General features: G+C 34.7%; 2 protein-coding genes across 10 annotated transcripts; one reads left to right on the top strand and one right to left on the bottom strand.

Moving 5' to 3' along the window:
• The first annotated feature begins 3,953 nt into the window (after positions 1-3,953).
• On the top strand, positions 3,954-9,770 carry LOC115716655 (probable transcriptional regulator SLK2). 2 transcript variants are annotated; one of them, XM_030645501.2, is made up of 10 exons: positions 3,954-4,089; positions 4,928-5,990; positions 6,157-6,288; positions 6,437-6,485; positions 6,767-6,981; positions 7,060-7,128; positions 7,244-7,344; positions 7,843-7,936; positions 8,018-8,087; positions 8,545-9,770. In XM_030645501.2, the coding sequence occupies exons 2-10, from the start codon at positions 5,022-5,024 to the stop codon at positions 9,459-9,461; spliced, it is 2,616 nt and encodes an 871-aa protein (XP_030501361.2). In that variant the 5' UTR covers positions 3,954-4,089; positions 4,928-5,021; the 3' UTR covers positions 9,462-9,770. The 2 variants fall into 2 exon arrangements, with proteins under 2 accessions (XP_030501361.2, XP_030501362.2); XM_030645502.2 differs by having other exon boundaries at positions 3,973-4,089; positions 5,215-5,990.
• Positions 9,771-9,928: 158 nt separating this feature from the next.
• LOC115716342 (F-box protein At4g00755) lies at positions 9,929-13,235 on the bottom strand. Of its 8 annotated transcripts, none has more exons than XM_030645118.2 (7): positions 13,034-13,235; positions 12,434-12,612; positions 11,634-12,038; positions 11,361-11,539; positions 10,807-10,925; positions 10,448-10,550; positions 9,929-10,185 (listed from the first exon to the last, which is right to left on the bottom strand). In XM_030645118.2, exons 2-7 carry the CDS (start codon positions 12,567-12,569, stop codon positions 10,174-10,176), a joined length of 954 nt encoding a protein of 317 aa, XP_030500978.1. In that variant the 5' UTR covers positions 12,570-12,612; positions 13,034-13,235; the 3' UTR covers positions 9,929-10,173. The 8 variants fall into 8 exon arrangements, with proteins under 8 accessions (XP_030500978.1, XP_060971437.1, XP_060971438.1 ...); XM_061115454.1 differs by having other exon boundaries at positions 12,809-13,203; XM_061115455.1 differs by having other exon boundaries at positions 13,028-13,203.
• Positions 13,236-13,722: the final 487 nt, after the last annotated feature.

Below are 13,722 nucleotides of genomic sequence, written 5' to 3'. Positions count from 1 at the left end.
CTCGTTAATGCATGAGGTAATAGTTTGTATATTTTTATCTCGCATAAGACCTTATAGTCAGTAAGTTGTAAATATACGTTGTCACGTCCGCATTTAATGAGTTATTCTATTATAATTACCGCTACACACAGTGATCCATATTCTTCCTACTTTGACACGTGTCTTCCATTAAAATGGTAGCCGAATTTCGGGTATAACAAATATTTAAAAATTATTTTAAAATTAAAAAAGTTATTTAAAAAATCATTTAAATATATAAGAAATTAAACATAGTTTATTAAAAACAACATAATTAAAATAAAATTAAACATGATTTATTAAACATATTTTAATATTCATTTAACTTCATTCATTAACTCAACAAAATGAAAAAAAATAATCATCGACAATTTGAATTCTTTTTCTAACCCAAAAAATTTCAAAGCAAAACTCTATAAAATCCATCTTCAATCCTCTTCCCTAAGTCCTTCCAACATGAAAGTAAGAGAAAAAAAATCAAAATTGAAGAACACAAACCCATCTCTTCCTCGCTTATTAGACTCCAACCTAAAAACCTAAGAACAAACTCCCAAAAAATTATTTTGGGTTCAAAATAGCATTCAAATCTGTAGTGAAATAAGGTAATTTAGAGAGAGAAAGAGTTACCATCCGATCAAAAGAGTTATGGTTTCATAACCCCCATCATTTACAGATTTGTACCTAAAAAAAGGAGAAGATGAATACCAAAAGATAATGAAGGTCATGCGTAGATGAAGAGAGACGTCTAGCTGTGCTTACGGTGGCAGAGGGGTTTGCCTGGTGGTGGTTTCCGTCCACCGTTGATGTCAACGAAGAGAAGGGAGACTGGCAGAGGAAGACACGCAAGAGAAGGAAAGGGGGTCAGGGATTCTAAGGATCTCTCAAGCTCGTGGTGAGCTTCATTTTCTTTGACGATAGTCAAAGATGGCCTGATCAAATCTTGAAGTGGTTATTGTGATTGAAGAGAGAGAGAGAGAGAGAGAGAGAGAGAGAGAGAGAGAGAGAGAGAGAGAGAGAGAGAGAGAGAGAGAGAGAGAGAGAGAGAGAGAGAGAGAGAGAGAGAGAGAGAGAGAGAGAGAGAGAAAGGGTGAGGCTGAATAATTTTAGAGTTTTGTTTTATTTTTTTTAGAATTTGATAATTTTTTAAAATCATAAATTTTTTATTTATTTTAAAAAAAATTTATTGAATTAAATAAAAAAAAATGAGTTGGACCAATTAGGATCTTCCACGTAGGTAATGATCACTCACTTAACGGGTACTTAAGGATGCAACAAAAGTGTAACAGAAGGTAATTTTACCGTTAAAAAATTACTTAAGTATTAATCTGCAACTAGAAGATAAATTTAAGGGCGCGTTTGGAAAGCCACCTGGGAATTGGAATTGGATGTAATTGGAGGTAATTACACAGTTTGACGTGTTTGTGTGTCCGTGTAATTACATAGTAACTGTGTAATTAGAGGTAATTGGGAGGCCTCAATTACTCTCTCCAATTCTCATACCCCCCATGAGAATTGGGTGTAATTACACAGTGTAATTACATACCAAAAATAAATTCAAATTATTTTAATTAATTGATATGATGTTTTAATTATTTTTAATGTATTGACTTTCCCTTTTTCTATCAATCATCAAAAAACAAGGTTGGATTGTATTAGCATGTTGTATACTTCACAACTTTATTCGCAAGTGGAATTGGGATGATGAATTTTTTGAAGAGGACATGGAAAATGAAATAGGAAATTGTGAAAGTTTGAACAATATTGATTTTGATTCAGATTCACATGAAGAACTTGGTGACGGGCTAACAGATGATGACAAGCAATATATGTTTAATTTTAGAGGTATAATAGCTCAAAATATATGGAACGCAAGAGCAATTAGATAGTCTTAAAAAAATTATTTTAAATATTTGCTACTAAATTGTTATAGTTTTGACTTTATTTTATGAAGAGATTATTATTTATTTATATATTATTAATTAATGAAATTTATCTTTAAATATTATAATATTAATTTACTGTGTAATTACTAACTATTATGCCAAACATGATATTAGGAATTCACATGTAATTAGCACTTGACATCCAAACACACCTTGTATTTTAAAATACAATGTAATTACTATATAGTGTAATTACTACCTTAGTAATTACACTGCATAGTAATTACACAGTTGTTTCCAAACAGACCCTAAGTATTATCGCCGTAAATTACTCTTTTTTCTTCATATAAATATATATATATTTAATATGTTTTGAAAAATGAGAGGTAATTGAGGAATCATTAAATATGAAAGAGGTGGATATGTAGTTTTGTTTGTGTTTTAATATAAGATGCCAGATAACTAATGCTATTCATTTTATTAAACTACCCATGTAGTGGGCGTGTTTGAGTTAATAGGGTGTTAAAACATGGTTAGAATATTACTAAAATAAATACTTAGAATTAAAATAAGGGAAGCATAATAACAAATTTATAGGTTTGGTACTTAATTATATTAAAGACTAATGAGGGCTATATAATATACAATAATATAAAACTAATAATGCAATGAGAATTTTTAATTTGTGGGTAGTTCATTTTTTCCCCCTAAAGTAGGCTGACAATAGATATGATGGTCAAATGTTAATTGCCTAGAAGAGAATCTATTCAAATAGATAGTGGGTACCCATCTATAATTTATCAAAAAAAAAAAAAAAGTTAAATAAATAAATATAAAAAATCTAAAAAGAAAAATAAGATAGTGACTAGTTAAAATATTAAAATAATACAATTGTTATTATATATTGGTTTGTAAATATTGATTGAGGAACTGTTTAAGCAACCCACATGTTAAAATATATTTCTTGTACTAAAAAATTGCAAGCCTATCTAAAGAAAATAACAATAATTGCATGCCTATGGAATTCATAAAATATATATACAAATAAATATTTATGTAAATGTAATTAATGGCCATTTAAGTATGATCAACACATGGATAATCAAAATTTGCGTACATACATGTATCTCTTAAAAAACGCATGCATCATTGGACCTCCTAAGCTAATTTTTTAAATATAAATATTCAATAGAATTTAATGAAATTAATTCAAAAATTTGGATACCAAAAATAAAATATTGACCTTATTAAATAAAAGTCAAGGCATATAAAATACACTAATATCAATTAATAATTATTTATTTATCAAAAAGAAAAAAAAGGAAAGTATTATTTTCAACAATTTATGCATTTCAAAAAAGAAAAAAAAATATGGAATGAAGTTAGAGTATCTGGTAGCGAATCAAAAACTTCCCGATTTGTATATATATGATTACTTACGAGATAAAAATATATCTATATATATATATATTAAACTAAAGCCGCACCAGCCAAAAAAAAAAGAAAGAAATTATTGAAAACAATATTTTTGATTAGATTCGAGGGCAGAGGTAGAAGAAGTCACACGTGTGCGAGGCCTTTGTTTTACATCGCACGTGTCAATCTGACGGCCTGTCTTTATCCTAAATCCAATCCTAATTAACCCTTACTACGTCTAAGGTAAAGCCCAAAGCCCAAAGCCTAAAACAAAACCCCACGTTTTCTAAATATCACATCCTTCAACCAATCATAATCAGCCACCTCAGCGTTCATTCTCTACTAAAAGTACTTTGATTGTTTTTCTTTCTTGGGGTCGCAGGTAATGCGATGCACCGGATCCGAACTCATGCAAAAGACTAATCAGTATTTGAGTACGATCGTCAATAATAAACCCCATCCCGTTCCAATGAATCAACAAATCAGATTAGGCCACGTCATCATCATCCTTCGTACTGCCACCGAGCAATCTTTCACCGACTATGTGCCTGACCTAGATGTTGGACACGTTTCATTCTTACAGGAAGTAACCGGTAACTGTAGGGTTGGGTAACGGCTGTAACCGGTCCGTTAAACACTGCAGTTCCCGCTAGGTATATAAACAGCCTACCCGAAATTCTACCCTTCTTTCTTCCAATTCCAGTTTCCTAATTAAGCCCCAAAATAGGAAAAATAAAGCAACATTTCGCTTTTTTCAGCTCCCGATTCCATGGTTAGTACCTTCCTACATTATTTTTATCTCCATTTTTTCTTCTTCTTTAATTTACTAAATTCCTTTTATTAACTTGGACTGCTCCGATCGATCTCTACCACTTTGAAACTTTAGTGTTGTGCTTTTCTTTTTCTCTTTTTGATTTTTGATCTTAATTCATGCTTTGTTAGTGTTATTTTGATTGTTTATAACTTGGGTTGTGTTTAATTTGGGGATTTTTGTAATTCCCTGCTGAATTTTAGCTGCTTTCAGTTCGATCTTGGACTTTGATTCTTGGATATTAGGATAAAGTTTAGGCCAAACCTTGGTTTCTTTTGCTTAATGGTAAGTGTAGTGAAGTAATTTGCGTTTCTACTTTCGAAGATAACAGTTTAGAGCCTTTTTGTTAATGCTCACTTAATGTTTATAACTGGGTAAGTGAAAAAATTAGGGTTTTATGGGGTATGTTTAAAAATAAAGGTTTTTTTGTCGCTTAGGGCTTGTTCCCTCTTCTTTGCGTTTTCTTTAGGGTGTGGTTATGCGGGTTAGAGCTGTTTTAGAATATGGCCTAGTTTCTAATTTTAGATTCGATGGTCCCCCTGCTAATGATTGTGCTCATATTCGTTTATTTTAGATCCGTATGAGAAATTGTTGAAAGCTCAAAAAGATTAGTGGGTAGTATGTGCCATTAGGTTTGTAATAGTGTTACTTTCTTTGGTGACATTATCTATTTGGTGAATTGGAAGTAAACACTAAACGAAAATTATTTTCTGTTGGTATTGGTTACATAGAGATGTTGTATTTATAAGCTGTTATTGGGGATTTTTTTATGTGGGTTTTGCTTGTGTATTGTATTCAGTGGCTTTGAGCATATTTATTCTTGTAAAAAACACTAGTAAGGCCTGGCTCTGGAGAGCTATTTAGACTCTGGCCATCCAGGGGCGGTGCCTCCCATGGTGCCTTCTCGGGTGGCTGGAGGGCTAACACAATCTTCCTCAAGTTCTGGAATTTTCTTTCAAGGAGACGGGCAGTCCCAAGCTGTTGTTAACTCTCACTTGAGCTCATCCTTCGCGAATTCTTCTAATTCAATTCCTGGAACTGGGCGTTCGAATTTGGGTCCGGTTTCTGGGGACATGAACAATGCAGTGTTGAACAGTGTCGCGAATTCTGGTCCAAGTGTTGGGGCAAGTTCTTTGGTCACAGATGCAAATTCTGCACTTTCAGGAGGTCCACATTTGCAGAGAAGTGCAAGCATCAATACAGAGTCATATTTATGCGTACCAGCATCACCAATGTCATTTTCATCAAATAACATTAGCATCTCTGGGTCATCGGTTATGGATGGATCATCTGTAGTGCAACAGAGTTCTCATCAGGATCATAATGCTCAACAAGTACAGCAAAGTCAGCAGCATCAACAAGGAGCAACGAGTGCTACATCATTACCCACTTCACAAACTGGTCAAGTTTCACTTCCAATGGGTGTGCGCCTTCCTGGATCATTCCTTCAAGATCCAAATAATTTATCCCAGGTGCAAAAGAAACCCCGGTTGGATATGAAGCAGCAGGAAGATATGCTGCAACATCAGGTGTTACAGCAACTCCTGCAAAGACAGGACTCCATGCAGTTCCAAGGCCGCAATCCACAGTTACAAGCTTTGCTTCAGCAGCAGAGATTACGGCAACAGCAACAGATGTTGCAGTCTATGCCACAGTTGCAGAGAGCCCAATTGCAGCAGCAACAACAACAACAACAACAACAGCAGCAGCAGCAGCAGCAGATGCAGTTGAGGCAACTGCAGCAGCAGCAAGCTATGCAGCAGCCACAATCTGGAATAAAACGGCCGTTTGATGGTGGTGTAGCTGGTGTATGTTCTCGGCGACTGATGCAATATCTATATCATCAGCGGCAAAGGCCAGCTGTGAGTTCCTTAATTTAATTTATTCAGATTCTTTTTGTTTCCAATTAATTGAAAAATATCACGCCTGAATTAACTAACAAAAAATTTAACTTGCATGTTTATTTTTTCTAGCCTGAAAATTGTTTTGTTTACGTAATTAGTTTTTAAGATGATTTGTATTTGACAGGATAATACTATTGCATATTGGAGGAAGTTTGTTGCAGAGTACTACTCTCCTCGTGCAAAAAAGAGATGGTGCTTATCTTTATATGAAAATGTTGGGCACCATGCTCTTGGTGTGTTTCCCCAGGCAGCTATGGTCAGTTTGTTTCTCTGGCTGCATTTTGTTTTTTTTGGTTAAGAGAGACAGTTAGAGAGAAAGAAAAGAGGCGTGTGTGTGATTTAATTACTTATCTTACTTATGTAAATTATGTGGTGGTGATTATAACAATTAAAATCTTTTTCAGGATGCTTGGCAGTGTGACATTTGTGGTTCTAAATCTGGAAAGGGTTTTGGTAAGAAAATTAGACTGCCACTTGTTAGTTTCTTACCACAAGAAAATGTAATATATTATAAGATCATTATTTAAGAACATCAAACAGGAATCATAGCAGGGTAACAGTTGTAAGGATGGTTCTTAGCATTATTAACCGATTTAAATTCTTATATTTGTTGCAATATTTTGCTCATGTTTTGTTTAGCTTGGTATCTTGACCTTAAGGTGAATGAATAATTTCCAAAAATTTATTAGATTTTTTTGTCTGAGTTTATTTTTGCTGGGGCATTTTATTTGCAGAGGCAACGTCTGAAGTGCTCCCTAGACTTAATGAGATTAAGTTTGGCAGTGGAGTCATTGATGAGCTTATTTTTTTGGACTTGCCACGTGAAAGTAGATCCCCAACTGGTATAATGATGTTGGAGTACGGAAAAGCAGTACAAGAAAGTGTGTATGAGCAGCTTCGTGTTGTTCGTGAGGGCCGACTTCGTATCATATTTACACAAGATTTAAAGGTCAAAGGCTTTGCCATTAAGTTTTATTACTTTATTTCTCCGATGTAATCTCATATTGCTGATTTCATGCATTTCCAGATCTTATCTTGGGAGTTTTGTGCTCGTCGCCATGAAGAACTTCTTCCTCGAAGGTTGGTTGCACCGCAGGTATACATTTTGCGCAAAAAGACTTTGGGATGAGTTGTTTGAACTCATATTTACTTGTATATTTGAGTTGCTAAGAATTAACAACTGTTAATATTCTTTTATTTTTCTTTTGCAGGTGAATCAGCTGGTTCAGGTTGCACAGAAGTGCCAAAATACAATTGCTGAAAGTGGATCAGATGGGGTTTCTCAGCAAGATTTACAAACGAACAGCAACATGTGAGATAGTGAATCATTTTTTCCTCTTGTTCATTTTCTCATTTATGATGAGCGCTTATTTTCTCAGAGATTCATTTATTCATTAGGAGTGATGGTTTTAACTAAGTAAAAAGCTAGAAGATCTTTTTATTCCTTTCTCTGGCTGGTAGTAACTATCATAAAATCAGAAATCTAAAAACACTTGGAGTTGTAACAACAAGTAGACATCGTCTAAGGTATCCTATTCCTATTAAACCAATATTTTTTACCATGCCTTTACTCGATTGAGCATCTTTTTCAAAGATAAGAAAAAGGTATTTATATTAAGATGCTGATCTGTTAAATAGGATTAATATCCTGTTAGGGGCTTCTGCACATTATTCTTTCTTACTTTTGGCTGAGCTCTTGGATGCTCTTGTTTCAATTGTTTGGATCGTAAGACAGACTGCAGTTGTAAGTTTGAAACTTGTTGTGATCCACTTTGTATAAAGGGGTGAAATTAATGTTGAATGACTTCAGGGTACTATCAGCTGGACGACAGCTGGCAAAGAGCTTGGAGCTACAGTCACTGAACGACTTGGGTTTCTCTAAAAGATATGTGAGGTGTTTGCAGGTACAATGTTTATTTCTATGCTCAAGAAATTTAGTGTGCACATTTTGCCTTGAGGCTTTCTTATGATGACTTTTTAAATAGATCTCTGAGGTCGTGAATAGTATGAAAGATCTGATTGATTTCTGCGGGGAGCACAAAGTTGGGCCTATTGGTAAACTCCTCTTCCTTTTTCTAAAGTTTCATTCTTTTGATGTGGTTTATATCGATTCTTTGTAACTCGTAAGATATATAGGGATATTGATATAAATATATATATATATATATATATATATTTAAACAATTTTCTTTTTGTTTGGGTGGAAGAGATACGATAGTTACTTTGAAGAGATCATGGCTGTACATGCAAATTGCAGTCTTTCTTCTTGACCTATGCTTGTTTCTCTTTCCTGATAGAATTAGATCCTTTTTCTTCCCTCAACGGAGTCCTTAAATTTGAATCGACTGTTTTAGAAACATTTGCTCAGTCTTAATTTCAACTCGATATAGATGTTTAACTTTGGAAGAAGGGCTGGTCCTTTCACTTTCGATTTATATATATTTATATTATATTGGAATCATTGATTCTAACAGTAGTTTGCCTGGATTTTTTCGTTGATACTTTTTGGCAGAGGGGTTAAAGAATTATCCTCGACATTCTAGTGCCGCCAAACTCCAAATGCAAAAGATGCAGGAAATGGAGCAGTTAGCGAGTGTTCAGGGTATGCCAACGGACAGGAATACTCTTAATAAGCTAATGGCATTGCATCCTGGATTAAATAATCAAATGAACAACAATCATCAAATGGTAAACCGAGGGGCTTTAAGTGGTTCAGCACAAGCAGCTATGGCACTAACTAATTACCAGAATTTACTAATGAGGTCAAACTCTATGAATTCAAATCCCAACTCCATACAACAAGAGGCATCATCATCCTTTAACAATTCCAACCAAAGTCCATCATCACCTTACCAAGGGGCTGCTTCTTTAATACCAGGATCCATGCAGCACGTATCTGCTAGTGGTTACTCTAGCCCCCACCTACCTCCACAACAGCAGCAGCTGCAGCAGCAGCAGCGCTCGTTGAGTGCTAATAACATGCTACAACAGAACCATCCACAGACCCCTCAAGGCAACCAAGCCTTGCAGCAGCAGCAGATGATCCAGCAACTGATGCAGGAGATGTCGTCTAACAGTGGAGTGGTACAACAACAGTCTGTTTCTGGAGGAAATGCTAATGGGGTGAGGAATGGTTCAAGTTATGGGGGTAACACTTCAGCGGCCACAGCTGTAGCAACAACTACAACTGCCAATGTAGCAGGAAGTAATGGACCTGCACCCCCAAGCAGGAGTAACAGTTTTAAAGCTGCATCAAACAGTGACACTTCAGCTGGTGGTAACAATGGATTCCACCAGCGAACACCCGAGTTGCCCCAGAATCTTCACTTGCAAGGAGATATCACGACCGACATCTCCCATGAGTTCACAGAAAACGGGTTTTTCAACAATGATCTTGACGATAACATGGGGTATGGCTGGAAGGCATGACTAACAAAATTTGGTCTAATTATTGGCGATCCAGGCCGCACAAGTGGGGCATAATATATCTTTGTACAGGTCAATTGAGATAGCTGCTTTCTTTACCCCTTTTATTATGGTTCTCTTTTTTCTTTTTAATTTTTAAAGTATGGAATTTGTGGTGACTTGGCCCGCTTGTACTTCAGTAGTTCCGTAGGATCATTAGTAATCTTCTTCTTTCTTTTTTTTTGGTGTCGCCCAAGTCTTGCAAGTGTAATCTATTGGACAAAAACCTAAGAACAAACAGATTTCGTATTTAACATGTTTACATGTTTTACATACGCTATTCACTAATTATCTGTGAATGTTGCCTTTTTCGATTGTTTATATTAACATTTCGACTGCTTCTGAAAATGTCAAAAACAGACATCAATCGTGGCAATATTCCCATTTTCGAGGTTTAATACTTCAATTTGGTTAAACTAACTGGACACTAATTGTATGATTATTCATAATTAATTGAAATTTGGCTTCTAAAATGATACATCTGCAAATCATAAAAATTATTATTAAGGAAGATCTACAGATGTCTAAAATAAATATAAATAGCTTTCGTTGGCAATCAAAAAACCTCCCTTTCTGCAACTTTGATCGAGTATAAGACTATTTGTGGTGCACAGAGTAACAGTTTCAGTGGAGAGGCTGGACTTGCCGGATTGATGGTGAAATACTTCCAAAGCTGTCACTCAATTTCCTAGATTTGGGTAATAACTCAGATTAATTCAAAGGAAAAAGAAGGAAGAATAAAACAACAACAAAAGATCGTTCAGCCTTAAATAAAGTTGTATACTAATCATCTATTCCAGTTCTCATTTCTATTTTAACCCACTTATTCTCGGACATGACTTTACATGAGTTTGTTATCTTCAAAAAACACATCCAAGCATGTAAACAAAAGAAATCTACTCAACACCATATGCTCCCAGCATAATACTCACATATTAAGAAAGACTCACCGTTTCTGAATAATGCTTCAGTAAGCATTTTCCAGATGGTTCATGCATTTCGACATCAAAAGTAGGCAAGAGTGGTCTTCCAACAATTTGAACATGAGCAATACTGTACCATGGTTCGTAAAAGATTAAAAGAAAAATGTGATTAGGAAAAGATATGCAAAATTAGCTGCAGTATATAGCAAATCAGCAATATCTCAATATCTAAAGTTACACTTATGTTTAAGTACCTTAATATTACTCTATCGTCTAAAGAAGCTTTAATGAAAAGCACTGGAATAACTTCATTGGAAACTAATAGATTTAGGCACTAAGAACAAAAATTGTAAACGAACAAATCACGAAATATATTGATTGTGTACCAGATATAATATAAGTCGTCTATTTCTTGTTTTTGGACCCTGCCCAAAAGCTCAACTAGCAGATATCCTCCAACACAGAGAGCAGGTTCCGGGAGCTCAAACTTTTGCAAAAAACTTTCCTGTTTCATAGCAATAAGCTATTATTGAGTGTAAATGTCAAGCATGACAATATATTGACAGAATTGCATTTCAATATAAATATTCACTTAAGCTTCTACTTCTTAAATTTGTATATTAATTGTGGAAAAGTTTCGAAGTTACATGGCCAGTCAATCAGATTGTGGCTGAAGAATTAGCAGTTCACTGATAGTATATCGACTCATAATTACTTGTAGGGAGAAAGGGGAGACTAGAATCTTTCTAATGATTGAACATGTCAGTAGAAAGAAGAACCATGTGGACCATGGACAAAATGGCCACTGCCTGAAACGACTATGTCCAGGGGACTGCCCCCACCTCCCACAAGGAACATCTAGCTCCTATAGAAACAGAAGCACCTCACATTCCCAACACAAATTGAAACATACTAAAATGATTAATGTATTGAAACAAACCTGAACCATTGGGAATTCAGGTGAGATGTAAGTCCATACAAATCTATCGTCTAGCAATGTGTGATCCTCAGACTCGTTATCTGAAAAGTCAGTATCTGATTCGCCAAGATTTCTGAGATGGCCCATTTTAAATCGGACAGCTTTACATGAGTATATCGGGTAGCGGTGCTGAAAATATGCTGATGTACAAAAACAAATTTCCGTTAAGCTAGAAGTAAAACAAAAACTAAACCAGAGATGAAAGATGCAATGCAACACAGCAGAGTAAGAAACCTTGGAATGGTTGAACATGGATTTCACTGACCAGACACATCTTGGTCACTAACTCATAAAGTAGTGTCTCAGGAACAGATGGTTCATGTTGCCCACTACTTGACCAGTATGAAGCTACATTCTGATTTCTATCCCCGGGTTGCAAAGTATGCACAATGCTTTCAGTTGGGTAATTGTCAGTGCTAGATGCACTAATAGCAGTTGATAAGCAATCATTTGTAATGACAGGAGAAAGAGCTTTCGCTAAGAAGGAAAATATTTTATGGTTCCTCTTTAACAATTCAAATTCGGTACCGTTTCTAAGACCAATATCTACTGGTTCTATCAAGTTGTTTAGTTCAACAGCACCAGATATTTCAGGAAACTTCTTTAAGCAAAGCTGTTTACAGATGTCATGTTCAATCACTGCACAATGTAAAAAATAAAAAAATTGACATCAGAACTGTTTAGAGACTGAAATTTAGATCTCTTTCCAAATTCTTATTAAAACCATCAGATGTTTATATCCAGAAAATGTCATTCAATCTTTCTCTATTACATTAAAGTCAAATTAAGTCAAAAAGAAAACCAGAATTGGTTTATACATCATTCAGAGAGAGTCAAACTGCAACAAATTATCATTAAATGGATTTTTGACAAGGCCATTAAGCCACTAGGGTTAAAAAGAAATTAAAGAGCCTAATTGTCTTATAATTCACGCTCAAAAGGGTATCCAAAAAAAATTGCACAACAGTGAAATTTGACACAAACCGTTCACCAAAATACTCAATAGTTATAGTGTAGCACCACCATGGGCTTACCAAATTGCCGCCAGAGCTTGGAAACAGAGGAAACACGGACTACATCAGATGGGTCATCTAGATTGGTTAAAATCTTCATTGATATTTCTTCCGCAAACCAGAATATAAAATCACCACTATTATCCACTTTGGGCATCTTAAGAAATAATATAAGCCTTCTTCCAACAATCAAATTCACACTGCAAAAACACATTATTGATATAAGCATAATATTTAGCTTGAATTCAAAATAAACCAATCCAAAAAAGCCAAAGCAAAATTATAAAAAAAGGAAAATTGAGAGAGAGAGAGAGAGAGAGAGAGAGAGAGAGAGAGAGAGAGAGAGAGAGAGAGAGAGAGAGAGAGAGGGAGGATATATTCTTCAAAAATCCTTACAAGAGAAAACATCAACAACATGAGAGGTAGATGAATTCCCCCACCTTCTTAAAAATCAATCAGTATCAAAGAAACTCTTTTGATAGATATGAGGAACTAATACAAATTAGGAAAACTGACTCATGAAACACTTTTGATTATCTTTGAAAAATTGACGAAGTAACCATACAAAAATAAAATCAACGCAACTGAAAATACACAACATAAAGAAGAATATACCTATACCTATTAAGAAGGAGAAGGACAAAGCATTACTGTTCACTTGAAAGGAACAATGGGATCTCAAAATCGAAAAAGCAAAAGCAATCTCTTTGCCAATACACGAAGAAAGAGAAAAAAATGTAAGCTTTGTAATAACCGACTGTGGCCTTTTCCAAGCTTTAAGATGGCAAATCAACCAAAGTACTATAGAACTGATTTTGCCCATAATACTACTACTAATAATAATAATAATTACAAAAATACATGATTTTTTTTATTTTTATTTTTATTTTTAAGCTTCACACAGTAAAAACAATAATTCATTTTTTTTTTGGACTAATTAGTAATTTTTTCCCCTAAATTTTGACATGTACCAAATCGTGTCCCTGAACTTTTTTGGCCGTTAAAAATTCCCCCTGAATTATTGAAATTGTTAAATTTAAGGACTTTTGTCTAATTTCATTCAATTTTACTGTTTCAATGATTGTTTATGTACTAAATTATGCTCACTGGACTTTGATATCTACTAAATTATGCCCCTCAAACTTTGATATGTATTAAATCATGTCCCCTGAACTTTCATCCATGTTAGAATTTTTTTTACTAAAATTAGACAAAAGTCCTTAAATCTAACAATCTCAATAGTTCAGGGGAAATTTTAAACAGCCAAAAAATGTTCAGGGGGCACGATTTAGTACATGTCAAAGTTCGGG

The sequence above is a fragment of the Cannabis sativa genome, chromosome 5, assembly GCF_029168945.1.
Source record: "Cannabis sativa cultivar Pink pepper isolate KNU-18-1 chromosome 5, ASM2916894v1, whole genome shotgun sequence".
Classification (NCBI taxonomy): Eukaryota; Viridiplantae; Streptophyta; class Magnoliopsida; order Rosales; family Cannabaceae; genus Cannabis; species Cannabis sativa.
Note: the sequence above shows the minus strand (reverse complement) of the source record. Positions and strands in the feature narration are given on the sequence as shown.